This window comes from Haliotis rubra, unplaced genomic scaffold (assembly GCF_003918875.1).
Source record: "Haliotis rubra isolate DU_JTF1 unplaced genomic scaffold, ASM391887v1 Scf2, whole genome shotgun sequence".
Taxonomy (NCBI): domain Eukaryota; kingdom Metazoa; phylum Mollusca; class Gastropoda; order Lepetellida; family Haliotidae; genus Haliotis; species Haliotis rubra.
The window spans coordinates 8,343,851-8,362,943 of NW_025766002.1; the positions used below are offsets into that span (position 1 = coordinate 8,343,851).

The 19,093-nt window shown below is 38.1% G+C and overlaps 1 protein-coding gene across 1 annotated transcript; it reads left to right on the top strand.

The window, feature by feature from the left end:
• Positions 1 to 1,512: 1,512 nt before the first annotated feature.
• LOC124275238 (putative cystathionine gamma-lyase 2) lies at positions 1,513 to 17,930 on the top strand. The gene is made up of 11 exons (XM_046710720.1): positions 1,513 to 1,703; positions 2,798 to 2,879; positions 3,662 to 3,757; positions 5,505 to 5,615; positions 6,154 to 6,288; positions 7,981 to 8,038; positions 8,363 to 8,440; positions 9,868 to 10,020; positions 12,769 to 12,890; positions 15,473 to 15,525; positions 17,489 to 17,930. Exons 5-11 carry the CDS (start codon positions 6,154 to 6,156, stop codon positions 17,634 to 17,636), a joined length of 747 nt encoding a protein of 248 aa, XP_046566676.1. The 5' UTR covers positions 1,513 to 1,703; positions 2,798 to 2,879; positions 3,662 to 3,757; positions 5,505 to 5,615; the 3' UTR covers positions 17,637 to 17,930.
• Positions 17,931 to 19,093: the final 1,163 nt, after the last annotated feature.

Below are 19,093 nucleotides of genomic sequence, written 5' to 3' on the forward strand. Positions count from 1 at the left end.
CATCATAATATGATGGTTTGCAGTTTCCTAAACTTACTAATAGCTGGCTTCGCAGAGATGCCTTTGCGAGATGAGATGGAAATACACTTGCCATGGTATGTGGAGTATATTGTTTCCTACACTAGTTAACGGTATTTCAGGATATTGTATCGGCTTCATAAACTGTGTTCTGTCACACACCCAGCACGTAGGTTCCAATAAACTGATCTAAAATTGACAAAGTACTCGATGAATTTATTACAAATTTGTGCACATTTCAAACTTGAGGACAAACCTGCTATGATGAAATTTCAGATGTTGAAAGTTGTGTTGCTCAATTACTACATTGATGAGGGAGTTTTGGGACTTTTTGTCACGGTAATTTCTAATCAGTTACAGGACACACCATCATCAGTTTCAAAGTACATTGTAAAATAACAGTGTTGAGTGATCTGGTCATTAGATTGCCTAATATCACCTTTGTCTGAATCAACCAAGATCAATTCAAGTCGGGACTTTTAAAACGCAGCAACACACACATCTAAATGAATCAGAATGCTTTGTCTAAACACATTCTATTACAATATGTTCCGCATTGGGTGCTTCAACACCAGAACAGATTAAACTCCATCAGCATTCTTGTGGAATATTTCCATGTGTCGGATGTTTCCATCCAAACTGTTGAAACTAAGATGACAAGAGAAGATGGAGCTCAAATCTGGCAGTTTCCATAAAGTCTGTCGACCCTTGAAGATCCGGGTTAAAATTGGTCTTCATCAACCCATGACTGTCTGAAGAGGAGACCAACGGGATTCCAGTTGAAAAAAATGACAGATATTTTACTGAAGGCCACAAGGGCCTGCAAATATTTGAAACTGCCTGCCCGATACAATAACAACCGATTATTTCGAACGCTGGGCCTCGTTCCTCAAAGCGATCGTAGCGCTACGACAGTCGTAAGTCTATGTTAAAGTATGGGAGTGACGATTATCAGCTTAGCGCTACGATCGCTTTGTGGAACGGGGGTCCCGGGCCCAGATTTTCGAAGCTCTCTTAGCGCTAAGATAGTCGTAAGTTAATGTTAATGTATGGCACTTACGACTATCTTAGCGCTAAGAGAGCTTCGAAACTCTAGGCCCTGGTTATCATGTGTAAACATTATTACGAGCGAACGCTTCAACCACTAGGCTACCCCACCACCGTCAGGGTGTGCTTAGTCTAGTAAGAGTGAGTATGGTTTTACACCGCTTTATGACAATATTCGAACCCGGGTTTTCAGGTGACGAGCGAACTCTCTAACCACAAGGCTACCCCTGGTATGGTAATGAAGGCCAAGTAACACATGAGATAGGCGTCTCCATGTAAGTCCCACTTAGGTGAAACTTACGCACACGGGTTGTGCAAAGTTAAACGTTTAAGATATTTAGACAGTGCAGCATGAAAGCCTAAACTTGACCTATATTAATGCCCCAGCGAAATTAGGTCAGGGAGTGCCGTGTGGCGAATACATATTGTCGTGTTATCGCTCGGTACACGCATTCACACACTGACACCGCTGGAACGTGTACACGATGGGGGAATCTGAAGACTTGGGCGGTTTGCATAGTTTCAGTACTGATGCCATCCATGCAGGGGTGGATCCTATGCAGTGGAGTCACAGGGCTGTTGTTCCACCAATCACCTTGGCAACAACGTTCCGGATTGAGGAACCCACGCGAGGAGCGGTAAGGGGAAAGTTATCATAGCTTTACAGGTATATGGCGCCATTGGGTACAGATTAAATATATTCACGATAATGCATACACATAAAGACCAACTGTTGAAATGCCGTCATTGTGCATTATCTTACTTCAACACGATGTCAAAGACAAAAAGGGCGGTGGGGTAGCCTTATGGTCACGCCGAAGACCCGGGTTCGATTCCCCACATGGACACATGTGAAGCCCATTTCTGGTGTCCCCCGCCGTGAAATTGCTGGAATATTGCTAAAAACGGCGTAAAACTAAACTCACTCATTCCAAGACGAATGTTGGGTTTAAATGCATAACGTGGTCCCTTAAGCGTGTAAGTACCGAAGAATATAAGTTTTATATACGCTATCCATAAAACAGCTGAGTAACAGTGCGCTGAGTCATTCCGTAGTGATAGTGTGCTATTTTCGCCAGGCAACCCAGTTCAGTATACATTCATTGTGGTAGATATCATAAGAAGGTATATATATATGTCCAAGATCAAGTTTCTATGTTTTATTAGTTTTGTAATTAGTTTTTGATAACAGAAACTTGATATGGGTCTCTATTTAACCTCTTGGTATTTAACAGTGTAACTAATCTGGGAAGGCTTGTCTTGTACACGTTGTCAGATGCGAGTGAGTGAGTGAGTGAATGATTTGGGTTTTAGGCCGCTTTTAGCAATATTCCAGCAATGTCACAGCGGGGAACACCAGAAATGGGCTTCACACATTGTACCCATGTGGGGGGATCGAACCCGGGCCTTTGGCGTGACGAGGTAACGCTTTAACAATTAGGTTACCCCAACGCCCCCCTTAGAGATGTGACAGATAAAAAGATTCAGAATAAGTTAAGATAATTCACCTCAACTCATTCTTAAAGTGACGCAACGCAACAATGACCAAGTACAAGTCTACATGTAAGGTACAGTTTACCAGTGCTCCCGGGAAACAACACGTGTTCGTGCCAAACATATTAGAGACAAATAACTAAAGGTTAACCTCGTCGCAAACTAGACGATTGTCAAGAAATTGGGATTAGGATTAAGGTAATATTTAATATGCATGTAACTAAAATCATTATTTCAGAAATTTTACTACTCCCGAGGAAACAACCCGAACCGCAGCTGTCTTCAAGAATGTCTAGCAGCACTGGAAGGGGCGAAATCAGGTTGTTTATTTTATCTGGTCTATTCAGCTAGTCGCCTGAACAACACAGGTATCATGAATGTAGATGGGGATGTCGTTGTCGTGAAGAATGCGCGCGTAAACAATTTAAAAACTTCCCATATTCATGATTCCGAAGGTATTAAGTTTAGTACATTGTGTCAAGTGTATGATGCCACACTTTCGCAGTAAAGTACAGATTCTAAGGATTTTGTTTGAGGAAGGGGGGATTTGGCCCCCCCTGGCATTCGAACCTACAATCTTAGAATAAGGCACCTAATCACAATCACGAAGTCAGCTATCTAACCCAGCTACAGCGTCTTTTATTATATTGAAGTCTGATGACAAATAGCAGTCTAGATGTCAGGTACTTTGTGTTCCGTGTTATTAAGGGGCATAAAACTGGGACTGTTTAAGTCAGTTTGTTGTGTCAGCTTGACTTGGATAATAGGTGGTTGGTTGTTTAACGCCGCACTCAGCAATATTCCATCTAACTGGAGGCGGTCTGTAAATAATCGAGTCTGGATCAGAAAATCCACTGATCAACATCATGAACGTCAATCTTCGCAATTGGGATACGATGACATGTGTCAACCAAGTCAGCGAACCTGACGACACTTTCCCGCTTGTCCCCTCTTACGACAAGCATGAATTCTAACCCGGATCTTCACACGTATTGATACAGTTAGGGCAATTTATGGGCCGTGATTATCGCCACCATGACCCCTGAAAGAGCAAGGTAGATTAATAGTCTGTCCAATAACATACCTGAATTTCAAATTCCAGCGTATTGTTTCTCCTCTGGCATGGCAGCTACAATGACAGCCGCCCACCTCCTCACGTCCGGCGACAACGTGGTATGTTCTGCAGACGTCTATGGAGGTAAACCAAGCAGAGCGCACGTTTAACAGTCATTTTCTTTAGACTTTGATAATTGTTGTCACCGAAATACCCTCGCTGAGATGTTTGCACTGCAAGCAATGGGTTATAGTGAAAACGGACCCCAGCGAAAACGGCCCAAACAAAAATCGAGAAAACGGCCACCCTCACGAGAAAACGGCCACCGGTGCTAGAGTGAGTGAGTATGAATTTACGCCGCTTTTAGCAATATTCCAGCAATATCACGGCGTGGGACACCAGAAATAGGCTTCACACATTAGACCCATGTGGGGAATCCAACCCGGGTCTTCAGCGTGACGAGCGGACGTTTTAACCACTAGGCTACCCCACCGCCCCCCGGTGCTAGAGAATACGGCCTCTAGGCCTAGAGAAAACGGCCATTATAGATATAATAGAAAACTATATATTTTTTATTTTGCTGTTATTCATCTCAAAATCAATATCATAATAAAAAGGCAACAACAATGATAATATAGTCAATGATAACAGGTTTTAAATTGTACATCTGCAGGTTGTATTTATGTATTATTTATTTACCACTCTTCATTTGTTTGTCTCTGAACAATGCAATATATATCATAATACTATATTTTTGTACATAGTTTCTTGTTATTGATAATAAATACGGTGATACGTGTTCTAAAGAGATACCTAGAGATACCTTCGGATCCACCAGCAGTTAGTCATGAAAGCATGTGACGTCGTCTATTGCACTGTAGCAATCAACCACTACGAGGCTGATATACATGATGTGTTTACATATTTTATATCATATTCCCTGACATAATATTCCCTGAAAACAGCCATAAATGTGAAAGCACGAGAAGATTATCACCTTAGAGTTGCTAACACTGACTGACTGACTGAGTTTAGGTTTACGCCGCTTTTAGCAATATTCCAGCAATATCACGGCGGGGGACACCAGAAATGGGCTTAACACATTGTGCCCATGTGGGGATTCGAACCCGGGTCTTCGGTGTGACGAGTCAACGCTTTAACCACTAGGCTACCCCACCGCCCCAGAGTTGCTAACATGTAACATTGATACCTGTAGAGGAACGGCAAGATGTCTTGATTTGAAACTGATAAGCACGTACATTCCAACATAGTTGTGACAAAGTCGTAATTAATTCGACTTATCCGAGGTCAAACATGACAGGAAATTATTAATAAAGAGGGACTATGCAGGGACCAAACATTTACTTCGAGACAAAGGTCAGTTCGACACATCAAAGTTCCAAGCAACAGTGTTTGACTTTAATATTACTTTTAAATCAATCATAAATAATAATACACGTTATATCCGTGTTCTACTGTATACATATTTTGTTTACTCAAATAGCTTTTGTAGCTAAGGAGACTTAAGTCATATACATTGGTTACTCGTCTAACAAGACTTGATAGATTTGAAAAAATACCAGATTGAACAACTACCTCTTTTGAGCAATAATAATTGAATAAATATCCGTGTATTTGTGAAATGCAAAATTCTGGCCATGATTACACAATGCCATTTAAAAAAGTGGTCATATGTAACATATGTTGTATTTGGGATTACACTTTCTTAGTAAAGTACAAATTCTAGCACTTTTTTTAGTTGAGCCCCATCGGGATTCGAACCCACACCCTCAGAGTCAGGCACCTAATCGCCAGCACACAAGTGTAATCCCAATACAACATATGTTAAAATTACGGCCATGCTGTTTTATTTACAACTCAAATATTTCAGGGACATTCAGATATTTCAAGTATTGCGCGGTAAAGATGGGAATAAAAAACGACCTTCGCTGACTTCTTTGATTTAGCCAAGCTTGAAGCGGCACTGGATTGCCAACCTAAAGTAAGTGTTGAAACTTGTTATTTTCGGTTGGAGACTAATACAACTGTCGTTCAATGTATCCCTTCACCACCCTAAGTTTAACGAGTCTTGGTTTGAACACAGAACTGATGGAGGAAGGAACAACAACATGCTCAACTGGGCCATTCATCTGTCCACGCGTCTCGATAAGAATGGGAAACAAAAGAGCTGCTGAATGTTCTTTCAATTAAAATGCCTTTCAAGATCTTCAAAACAATATTGAATGTTTTTCCATTTTCTAAATGCCGTTCTCATCGAGTAATCGGAGTATACAATATTCACAATGTTGGATGATTCTATTCATGTATTTGTATGTGTCATTATGTAACTAATGGTATGATGGAAGACTTTATTTTTTCATGAAAATAAAATAAAAAATATAAAAAAATATTCACAATGACGCAACCCGTCAACCTGCATGCAGAGTCGAGTTGAATAACATCTTGTATATATAATGTCAGATTTATTTGCTGTATCATCAGAGAGTACTATGTGTAAATGTGTGTACATTTCCCTGCAGATGGTCTGGTTTGAAGTGGTGACCAATCCAACTTTGAAAATGACTGATATCGAAGCCGTCGTTGCTTTAGTCAGGAAAAAGGTCCCAGATGCGCTGATCTGCGTCGATAACACATTTCTCACTCCGTATCTACATGTAAGCATTAATATTTATGTTTTGAATATGTTTATGTTTTGTTTGTACAGTAACGCCTCACAATATTCCATCTGTGTGACGGTTGTTTGTAAATAGACGAGTCTAACCCAGACAATCCAGTAATTGATGTTATAACATCTAGCAAATACGATCTGACCGTCATTTAGATAGACATTGGTTGCTGGGGATCTATATTCTCGGCCTCACTTATCAGAGGCATATATATGGTAGCCTCCCAAAACCCCTACAGCCCATAACCCCTACAGCTTATAACAACAAACTTCATGGTCCAGTGCACTGCTATTCTCCCGCCTGTTACCTATTTCATACAACAGACCAGCCCACACACTTAGAAATTTTAATGATTTAAAAACTTAGAATCAAACTTAGATATTAAAGTGCATAAAAAAGCAATTTGAAATTCGCTAGTTAAAGTGATTCCCCCCTTCATGTTTACTGAAAGAGCTTGTTTTGGAGACACTACCCATCCCCTTTCAGATAACATAATCATAAGGACATCAGTTATTCTCATATTTTGACTAATACCTCGTTAACCACATTACCCACATATGTGAAATTTTGGATATGGCTTTGCTAATAATTTCTGCAAAATAAACTGACGTTCAAAAGAAAGTACACACCTGATTCGTTGGTACAATGTTTTCCTGAAAACAACGTAATATTTAGAAAAGTGTTTTGATTGCGACTCACAAGTCACAAACATTGTGTACGTGTTGCAATAACACCATAGATATCGTACCCAACTGGAACATTGCTAGCAAAATATTTACGTTGTTTTGATAGTCTCAAAGCACCATGTGTGTACTTTCTTTTGCACATCAGTATATAATGGAAGCTCTTCAAACATTGGACATCGAGAATATAGTTAGACTGACTGCTTTTTGAACGCCCCTCGTATATACCACCCCAAATTATCTCACTTTATGTATCTCAGTTTAATATCTCCAACACTATTACAACTGATATCATTACGATTTGCAAAATCTGTCTACTCACTACGTACATCAGGAAGCTTAAAAAAATAGTTCAACATTTAATTCATCTCAGTTACTTAAAGTGAATTATTAAAACCCTACCAACAACAGCACCATCTTATTCCTTCTCATCTGTATACTCTCTGCAGCTTAATCTCACCCGGTATGCTCCACACTGTAATCTCTCGTTTGGGTCAGTTCATTATGACAGACAGGTAAACGCCGCGTGTTGTTCTAACTAATTGAAGGGGTACTGGGCTGTAGGGGTTATGGGCTGTAGGGGTTTTCGGAGACAACCATATATATGCATGTACGCACATCTGAAACCTCGTTTATACGTACGATACAATTACCCGTGAAATCGTCCGGGTTAACAAATGTCCGGATTAACAAATCACGGATACAAGGGTAAGAATCTTTTGGTAATGTTTACAGACTTTGATTTCATGATTTTTCCTCGTTTTCGGTTTAACGGGGTCCAAACTATCGAATCTCACTTTATGTATCTTCTTTATGCGAATCTGCATTGGACAATTGTTAAGTTTGATCTGTAAAGAAATAGCTGATACTTGAGAGTTTTTTAAATTTAAAAAATACTTAATGGCATGTCACAGCGTCATGTGAATGTGATGCGAGTAATCGCACTCCTGTTGTGTATGTCTCCTGCTCTCATATATTCGTTTTGTGGTCATTTCAGAAACCACTTGACTATGGTGTAGACATCGTGATGCACTCAATCACCAAATACATGAACGGTACAACATCTTAATATTATCTTACAAAATCTCGAAGACTGACGAAAATCGATGTTTTAAATTGTACAGATTATAATGTACAAAGGTGAACTTAGATTAATAATCATATGTTCAAATTGCGATAAAAGTTGTGTGTATCGAAAAGCCGAGGTAATTGTTATTAACATGTATATTCAACGCTGAAAACCCCAAATCGCCATGAGGTCGTTTTGATATCGTTATAAAACGAGCTGTAAATCGTATTATGTATTGTGATCAATTAGGAAATGTGTTGCGGTATTTCTGCGATGTTCACACTGTATGTAACCTGGAGGTTGTTTTCAGGCCACAGCGATGTTTTGATGGGTTCTCTGGCAACAAATGATGAAAAAATAGCCGAACAAATCAAGTTCTTTCAAATGGGTATGTTCCTTCACAAGTATTATGTTATTTCCAGACATTGATATTTGTTGGTTTGCTGTTTGATGCTTTGTGCAGTCGGCAGAAATGTTAAAGTTTTTCTTCTTAATATCTATGTAGATGATTTAGTCTGGGTGGATAAGAAGGCCTGCTTGACAACAAGGCCGGAAAAGAAGACACCGTATGAGTCAAGTCTGACTATCAGATTAATATTAGTCCAGACATTAGTTGCAACTGACCGTAAGCGATATAACAATTCTAAAAAGTCTCCAAACGGGGTCCGCAAGCCTATAACATATATGTTTCGACGCTGGCAAGGCCTACGCCGTAGTGGTGGTCCGATTAATTGAAATAATCGAAGATTGGTCGTAGTAACAACGACCAAGCAATCGATCACAATTTTTCATAATCGAACACAAACAATTCTGGAACACTTGTTTTCATTAACAATATTTTTCACATGGTTGGTTTTGTCTGTTACATTTCGTAAGCACTACAAGCTCGTTTCAAGTCACGATTGAATTTATGTTAAAGATTCCAAGAAATTTATGTTACTAACATACTAGTCATCCTTTAAGATGTGGAATTTTGCCAAAAAAAAACCCAAAAGAACTACTTGTTTTTTTATCTTATTTTTATGTGCATTAACATATTTCATAAATGATGCTAAACAATTATTTTCGATGATTGAACCAATCATCAATTATGAGATTTTAACCAATTCCCAACACTACTATGCCGTTGACACATCCTTCATAACCAGACCAAATACATTCATGGGAATATGTAAGAAGCATTGCAAGTATTGAGTGATGTGTATTCATCTCGTTTAGGTGTGAAAGGGAGAGGGAAAGGGAAAAACAATTTCGATTTATGATTAAAAGCAACACTTAACATCAGCAATGATGACCATATGCTTGTAGAATCAGTGTCCATCTGACTATAGTGTTGGAAAGGCATTTTACCAAAGCCTCTGGGCTGATGAGTCTGAGAAATAACTAGTTGAAATTCTAGAGCCTGCTTGCACAAAGCGAACTTAGTGCTAAGTCCATCGTAACTGGGGCGGTGGGGTAGCCCAGTGGTTAAAGCGTTGGCTCGTCACGCCGAAGACCCGGGTTCGAATCCCCGCATGGGTACAATTTGTGAAGCCCATTTTTGGTGTCCCCCGCCGTGATGTTGCTGGAATATTGCTAAAAGCGGCGTAAAACCAAATTCAGTCAGTCCATCGTAACTCATATAATCATTTTCCTTTGTCTCTACGTTTGCTTTGTATAAGTGGTCACAGGTCAGGGTCCCGTTCCACAAAGTAACCTTACCTCTACGGAGAGAAAGAGGTTACTGTAAGGTACTGAAGTTAAGCGGTCGTACCACTAACATCGCTTTGATGGGACCTCGGTTTGTTTCTCGTGACTACCCTGTCTTTTCTGTAGCTCTCGGAGCCGTCCCTTCCCCCTTTGACTGCTACATGGTACAGCGTGGACTGAAAACACTTGCCATCCGACTGAGGGAGCATTGTAGCAACGCTAAAGTCGTTGCTGAATACCTGGAGGGTCATCCCATGATTGACAAAGTTCTTTACCCTGGTGCGTATCACTTCAAGATGTGGATTGATCAGTAACTGTTTGATCGGCATTCTAAAAGTTGGTGAGGCAGAACATAGAGGAAGAAGAAAAAGGCGGTGTCTTTTTTTTAAAATTTTTAATATTTTTTTATTGATCAGCATATTATATTGAACGGGTTTCGTATGGCACACATTGAACTTTATGGTTACTGTAGTCATAGAACTGTACTTGTATTACAGATCTTTTTTCTAATCCCCACATGGGTACAATGTGTGAAGCCCATTTCTGGTGTCCCCCGCCGTGATGTTGCTGGAATATTGCTAAAAGCGGCGTAAAGCCAAACTCAGTCAGTCAGTCAGTCTAAGATAGCTTATTGTTTATTGCGTACAGCGACGTTTCAGTGTAGATTTTGACACCGTTGTCTAGCTGAAAGTGACGACAACCAGGTGATGAGTATTTATGCATAGCATGTTATAACAAACACCCAACTTCATACACCAGCAAATAGGTTGCATTGAGGACGTGAAAAGGTTTTCTCCTTCGAAACGCGTCATGCAGATTTCTGTAACGAGGGAGAAAAAAAGGGGTCCCGTTGGGAGGCCGTGGCTCGTTTGAAAGTGCCGTCTTCTCTTGTGAAGTGGTAGACGGCATGCATAATTTAGTGATGCTGATGATGGAGTCTGCAGATAGGTTTGTGTCCAGCGATTGATCCAGGCTAGAGATTCGCTGAGGGAGGATTTTCAGTACGACTTAAGTATAGAGATCAACAACATCGAAGCTGATGATCGGGACAGGTTCAATAATGCTGTTCATATTTTGACAAAGGTCTACAGAGTCCGCAATGCTCTATTCAATAAACATGAAGCTGTTTACTGATGCAGTTGTATGCTCCATTAGTGACTCACCAACTTCTAGAATGCTGATCAAACAACCAAGAGGGTTGCTAAGTAATGATGTCCATACTCTGAAACCTTTGCATTACAAAACACATTGCAGAGTGTAGACTGCTAGAGGCGACAATCAGTGAGACCGTCAATAAATACACGCTAAATGTTCTCTATCTGCGGATTTGGAACTTTAGTACAATATTTTCAGACAGGAGAGATATTACAGGATAATATACGAAAACTTTTGATGGCTGTGATGGACATCGATTTATTATCACCTTCAATTACGGCTGCAATAACAATAATTAGAGACGATAATGCGGGAGAACAATGCGATACGAAAAGATAACCCATAGAGTGATAGAGTGAGCTAGCGAAGGAGCATTAAAGCCACAGGGGTTCGAATCACTGTTTGGACATTAATTTTTAAAAATAAAAATCTAGATTTTTGCAACCTTATATTGTTTTTATATGTTAAGAGTAACTTTTATTTCAAATTTGAACTAAATCGGTGAAGAAATGGATTTTTTTAGAAAATGATACCGCTACACTCATTACATATTTTTATGTAATGAGTGTAGCGGTATCATTATGTAATGAGTGTAGCGGTATCATTTTCTAAAAAATCCCTTTCTTCACCGATTTCGTTCAAATTTAAATATGTAATGAGTGTAGCGGTATCATTTTCTAAAAAATCCATTTCGTCACCGATTTCGTTCAAATTTGAAATATAAGTTACTCATAGCATATGAAAACAATATACGGTTGCAAAAATCAAGATTTGTATTTTCAAAAATTATTGTCCAAACAGTGATTCGAACCCCCGTGATTAAAGCTATAGAACGACGCGAAAAGGTGGTCGTCGCTTTATCACCTCTAATTATTGTCGCGAAAAAACGAATAAGCGATAGCATGTCATGAGACTGTGATAACACGAGGTGAGTAAACGTGATGCTTTATCGTTTTCTTGCTTATAGACCCCTTTTAACACACATTTTCATGAGACCCATCCCCTAATTTCACCGGCCCTTCCATCCACCCCTTTAACAAGGGCCAATTATTTACAGACCGCCTCCATATAGTTGGAATATCGCTGAGTACGGCGTATAACTAGACTCACTCACTCAGTCACTCTTCTCTCTAGGCCACGATTGAAGTCTCTTGTGTCAAGTGGTTCTACTTGATGAATTGCATATACGTTAACAACAGTACTTTTAAACCAAACCTTTTCATAATTCAGGGGCGGACTATTTTCATGTGGTAAGGGGATATGAGAGCGGGGTTGTGGGTCATGTTCGGTGTCTCGTCTCCATCAAAGAGAACTGAGATTTTTCCAATAATATACACGCACGCACGCACGCACGCACGCACGCACGCACGCACACACGCACGCACACACGTGTATGGGTTCGTCTTCTCGAGTTTTCGCTCTTGTCGTGAGCGTAAATGAAAGTACAGCTTTGTCTCCTCTTGGAAAACATAAAATTGCGATACTATACATGTATATCGCTTTCTCGTAACGTTTTACCGCTTTCTATGGAATACTGTAAGGGACATTCTCGCGATCTCGCATTCTCGCGATCTCGTCCTTTGGAAACAAGCTAAAAATGCCAAAAGTGCGAGAATGCGAGATCGCGAGAATGTGCCTTACAGTATTCCATAGCTTTCTCACTCTCTCTTTATCACTTCCTCGTCTTGTGCTATTTCTTTCTAATCCCGTGTAATCACTATATCACACAGTGTAATTGCCTTCCCGTCTTCTTTTATCGTTTTATCGGGGCCGCAACTGAAGGCGAAGAAGCGACGTCCCGCTGCAACCATACAACATCAGATATAAACAATGGTGTGAACCAATAGGAAATAATGTTTGTTTGTATTTCAGGCTTAGCTTCTTATTCACAACACGGTCTAGCTAACAGGTTGTTGAAAGAATACGGAGGGATGGTGAGCTTCTACGTCAAAGGGTCGGGAGAACAAACCAGGAGATTTCTGAAAAATCTAAAGGTACTAATAGATGCAAATTCATTATATTGTTCCGTGTAATACCATATTTATGAAACGAGGGAAAGCGAGTTAGATACCAATACCATTCACGAGTTTCATAAATATGGTATAACAAGGGACATCGTTTAGTATTTTATTTATTACTCACCCAACATTAGCAAAACAATATCTCAGAATTCAACTTACAGAACGAGTGCATTACGCCGTCATAACAGGGTCACGCGTATGAATACATTTCATTATGATTGTCAGCATTAGTCTACTTAATTTGATTTTTTTAATAAACAAGGGGGTATGAAAATGGGACCAAATGACTTAAACCAACATCTTTTTTTTTTATAAATGCTATTACACGCAACAGAGCAAAGAACGGTTGAAACCAGTGCGTTACGTCCGTACATAGTCCCGGGAGCACGCGATGTTATTACACAATGTGCAATAACATTGTAGATTTGTAAAACAATGATATCTTCACCCAAATATCCTAACTCAGCGGCATCAAGATACCAAATAGTTCACTCAGCCCAGATACACATTCCTTAGATCACACATCCACATATTCTTAAACAATGGTTTCCAGTTACAAATACTTCACTTTATTCAGTCTATGTGTGAATTTGTTATATCATACATCCACACATTCTTAAACAATGGTTTCCAGTTACAAAAACTTCACTTTATTCAGTCTATGTGTGAATTTGTTATATCATACATCCACACATTCTTAAACAATGGTTTCCAGTTACAAAAACTTCACTTTATTCAGTCTATGTGTGAATTTGTTATATCATACATCCACACATTCTTAAACAATGGTTTCCAGTTACAAAAACTTCACTTTATTCAGTCTATGTGTGAATTTTTATATCATACATCCACATATTCTTAAACAATGGTTTCCAGTTACAAATACTTCACTTTATTCAGTCTATGTGTGCTTTTGTTATATCACACATCCACACATTCTTAAACAATGGTTTCCAGTTACAAATACTTCACTTTATTCAGTCTATGTGTGAATTTTTATATCACACATCCACATATTCTTAAACAATGGTTTCCAGTTACAAATACTTCACTTTATTCAGTCTATTTGTGAATTTGTTATATCACACATCCACACATTCTTAAACAATGGTTTCCAGTTACAAAAACTTCACTTTATTCAGTCTATGTGTGAATTTTTATATCATACATCCACATATTCTTAAACAATGGTTTCCAGTTACAAAAACTTCACTTTATTCAGTCTATGTGTGCTTTTGTTATATCATACATCCACACATTCTTAAACAATGGTTTCCAGTTACAAATACTTCACTTTATTCAGTCTATGTGTGAATTTTTATATCACACATCCACATATTCTTAAACAATGGTTTCCAGTTACAAATACTTCACTTTATTCAGTCTATGTGTGATTTTTTATATCACACATCCACATATTCTTAAACAATGGTTTCCAGTTACAAATACTTCACTTTATTCAGTCTATTTGTGAATTTGTTATATCATACATCCAAATATTCTTATACAATGGTTTCCAGTTACAAAAACTTCACTTTATTCAGTCTATGTGTGATTTTTTATATCACACATCCACATATTCTTAAACAATGGTTTCCAGTTACAAATACTTCACTTTATTCAGTCTATTTGTGAATTTGTTATATCACACATCCAAATATTCTTATACAACGGTTTCCAGTTACAAATACTTCACTTTATTCAGTCTATTTGTGAATTTGTTTTATTATATAGGTAGTATTTTTCCTGTACCACGATTGGTCAAAATACCGTCACATGATTAACTACAAAATACGATATTGACTTGAGTTTTCTGATAAATTACGATATTGACTTGGGTTACTAAAAATAGACAAGGAATCCTGTACGAAGGGGCTTACCCCGCTTTTCAGCCAATCAGATCACTCGGATAGATGGCACAGTGTGTGCATTAAAAGTTTATGTTAAAACCCGTTTCTCTTTCATTATATAATAAAACAATTATAGACTCTTGTAGAGGTCGATATCGGCTTTTATTGACCTGAGAAAAACAATATCGACCTCGCAAGCTCGGTCGATATTGTTTTACTCAGGTCAATAAAAAACCGATATCAACCTCTACAAGAGTCTATAATTGTATAATATCATACATCCAAATATTCTTATACAATGGTATCCAGTACAAAAAGTCTTCCCTTTACTCAGTCAATAAATTAATTAAGCACCCCTCTGTATTTTTGTAATGATAGGTTTTCAGCACGTACATAAAACTTCTCGTGGTGACCACGATGGAAAAACATGAGTTTTTCTGACCCGTACGATCCTTTGACTCATAAAAAACGACAAAATGATTGAAATCCATGTTGATTTTATGATGATAAGGGCTCATTCAATCGTGAGATATGTCAGGGGGTGCTTAACTAAGTTCTTTGTGTATATATGTGAATTCGTTGTGTTTACATAGTCTCCCAGACTGATGATGCCGTTACGAACTACTTCAAGCCTCACAATATCGGATTTTCATGTACGCAGGTGTGTACGCGTTGTACGTTTGAAATATTGAAATACCATTGCAGATAATCAGCCTTGGGTTTAGTCTTGGGGGATACGAGAGTCTGGCAGAGTTACCGTGAGTAAAATGAATTGATCTGATATGAATGTATGTACGCGTGTGTATTAAACAAAGCAAATATCAATATTGATATCCATTACATATGCCCATCGGCAGATATTTATTGTACAATAACTTTATCCACATGTCGATGATGCATCCTGTACCACAATGGACTGTTTTTTGTCATGATGAAATATCTGTGTGTTTGATCATGTTCAAATACCTCCATGTTAGTTTGGTCATCATCAAATACCCGTAATCAAGTTTGATCGTCATCAAATACCTGAATGCTAGTTTAATCATGATCAATAACCCGTATGCAAGTTTAGTCATGGTCAAAAAACCTGTCTGCTAGTTTTGTCATGATGAAATATCTGAAAGCTACATTTGTAAAGATAATATATCGATATGCTTGGTTAGTATGCTAGTGGTATGCTACATTAAATATCCGTAAGCTAGTTTTTGCCAGGATGAAAACCATCTGTCAGCGAGTACTTACATGTGGGGGCTGTTGGGTAGCCAAGTGGTTAAAGCGTTTGCTCGTCACGCCCAAGACCCGGGTTCCATTCCCCACATGGGTACAATGTGTGAAGCTCATTGCTGATGTCCCCGCCGTGATATTGCTGGAATATGGATAAAAGCGGCGTAAAACCAAACTCGCTCCCTCGCTATGACAGGACATACTTATCCATATTTATCCCAACACCTGGTGTCATCACTGATTTTAGGTGGTACTTTACCGTTAGTTTGTACGTCAATTACGTTTTCAAGGTAAGAGATGGTGCACGTGTTTGCCTGTTTTAGTTTGATTAAATACATATGCATCAGTTTTATTGTCCACGTGTACGGTGAGTGTGAGTGTAGTATGATTAAATACATTACATTAGTTTTATTTTCCAAGTGTACGATCAATGTGAGTGTATTTGGATCAAATTCAAACACTTTAGTTTCATTGTTTAAGTGTACGGTGAGTGTGAGTGTAGTATGATTAAATACATTACATTAGTTTTATTTTCCAAGTGTACGAACAATGTGAGTGTAGTTGTATCAAATTCAAACACGTTAGTTTCATTGTTCAAGTGTACAGTGATCGTGAGTGTAGTTTGATCAAATATGTATACATTAGTTTTATTATCCAAGTGTACGGTGATCAAATACGTTACATTAGTTTTATTGTCAAAGTGTTGTATCAATCTGAGTTCAAATACGTTAGTTTTATTGTTCAAGTGTACAGTGATCGTGAGTGTAGTTTGATCAAATATGTATACATTAGTTTTATTATCCAAGTGTACGGTGAGTGTATTTTGATCAAATACGTTACATTAGTTTTATTGTCAAAGTGTTGGATCAATCTGAGTGTAGTTTGATCAAATACGTATACATTAGTTTTATTATCTAAGTGTACAGTGATCGTGAGTGTAGTTTGATCAAATATGTATACATTAGTTTTATTATCCAAGTGTACGGTGAGTGTATTTTGATCAAATACGTTACATTAGTTTTATTGTCAAAGTGTTGGATCAATCTGAGTGTAGTTTGATCAAATACGTATACATTAGTTTTATTATCTAAGTGTACAGTGATCGTGAGTGTAGTTTGATCAAATATGTATACATTAGTTTTATTATCCAAGTGTACGGTGAGTGTATTTTGATCAAATACGTTACATTAGTTTTATTGTCAAAGTGTTGGATCAATCTGACTGTAGTTTGATCGAATACGTATACATTAGTTTTATTATCTAAGTGTACAGTGATCGTGAGTGTAGTTTGATCAAATATGTATACATTAGTTTTATTATCCAAGTGTACGGTGAGTGTATTTTGATCAAGTACGTTACATTAGTTTTATTGTCAAAGTGTTGGATCAATCTGAGTGTAGTTTGATCAAATACATATGCATTAGTTTAATAGTTCAAGTCTAAGGTGAGTGTGAACGTAGTTTGATCAAATACGTATGCATTAGTTTTGTCGTTTAGGATTACCATGACTCACAGCCAGTTGTCAGACGAGGCCAAGGACGCAATCGGTGTGACCAACACCCTTGTACGACTGTCGGTGGGACTGGAAAACCCAACGGATTTGTCCAAAGATCTTGATCGCGCCTTGAGGGCGGCAATGGTGTAATGATACAATATCTTATACCTCCCGCCGAACATTCTAATGTCATTGTCACCTTACCTTAAGTAAACGTCATTAGTTTCGAGACAGCATTACAATTGTGATGTTAGATATATTCCATGCAAATGTTGGCAATTTGATGTCTCCAATGCAAAGACGACAGATCATTATTATTCAGATATCATTATCCAAATGTGATGATGGTACAGTGAGAATAGCTTCTTGTAACTACATATATCAGTCAACTGTATTCAGTAGAAATTGTAAATGAAAAAGGAAATAAATGTGTAATCGGTGTCATTTAGTATTGTCGAACGATTCAGTATACCATGGGGACAGTCGTCAAAGATCCGCATCATCTCGAGCTCACACCAGCTGACACAGTGCTACAGCTATTACACAGTCCAGATGCTCAGCCAAACTATAGTTTGGCATGAAATGCATGAGGACCCGGTTTTTTGTAAATATCTCTTCATCCAATGACCCAATCGATCTCAAACTGTGCAAGTGGATGTTTTGTCAGACCACCTAATCACATTGTAAATCACCGATTTTATGCATTTGTATTAAAGAATCTGTCTATGTAACTGTCAACAAAATAAACAGCAGACCGCAGACTGCTTGAATGGTCGCATTGAATGATCCTTAATGACTACATGTGTTATGATCCATAATAATATGCAATATGTGTAATAAATCATTAAATAATTCAACAAAGCATCACAAGTCAGCTGTTTATTGCCTCCACATCTACACAAAATAACTTTCAAAATCAGTAAACAATATCCGAACAAATATGACAAAAAATCAACATAAATGCTACACATTGAAGGCACCTCTGAGATTCATTCATGATTATGATTTTTATTCTATTCAAATGCAAGTCCATAAAGTATGATTTTCCGCGAATGTGTCCTTCAAGTATCGGTATGTCATGACTAGATGTGGTTATCATAAATATCTATTTGCATACCCTAGACATCCATGCTCTCTACTTGCACAATGTGCTGTCTACACAAAACCAGGTTATCTGAGCACCAGAAACTACTGAACAAATACATTTTTTTACCCACCCTAGCAAGTTATATCACACACTTCAGCGGGGTGTATTTTATATGATCTTAATTATATTCCTTTTTACAGTGAGGTGAAATGTGGATTAATGCTGCATCAAACATAATATAACTTTTATGATCATTTAGATAATCTTCTTTTCAATATATGTCTATCTTTTTGAAAATCATCTTTTATCATGAAATGCAAATTGCCTCTGTGTATGCTAAGAAAAGTATTCCGGAAAAGCAGTTTCAATAAACATGATCAAAAGACCAGCATGATCCAGAGACTAAAGTACATACATCCTCTCTAATCATCATCATCATCATCATCATCAGAGTTTTCATAAACGAAATCAGAGGAGCCATATCTACCTATCTAAGGCACAAGGCACACACACTCACAAC

Coding starts and splice junctions, on each gene's coding strand:
- LOC124275238 (XM_046710720.1), top strand. CDS start 6,154: ATGGTCTGGTTTGAAGTGGTGACCAATCCAACTTTGAAAATGACTGAT. Junction 8,039..8,362: donor AATCACCAAATACATGAACG/GTACAACATCTT, acceptor GGTTGTTTTCAG/GCCACAGCGATGTTTTGATG. Junction 15,526..17,488: donor GAGAGTCTGGCAGAGTTACC/GTGAGTAAAATG, acceptor TTTGTCGTTTAG/GATTACCATGACTCACAGCC.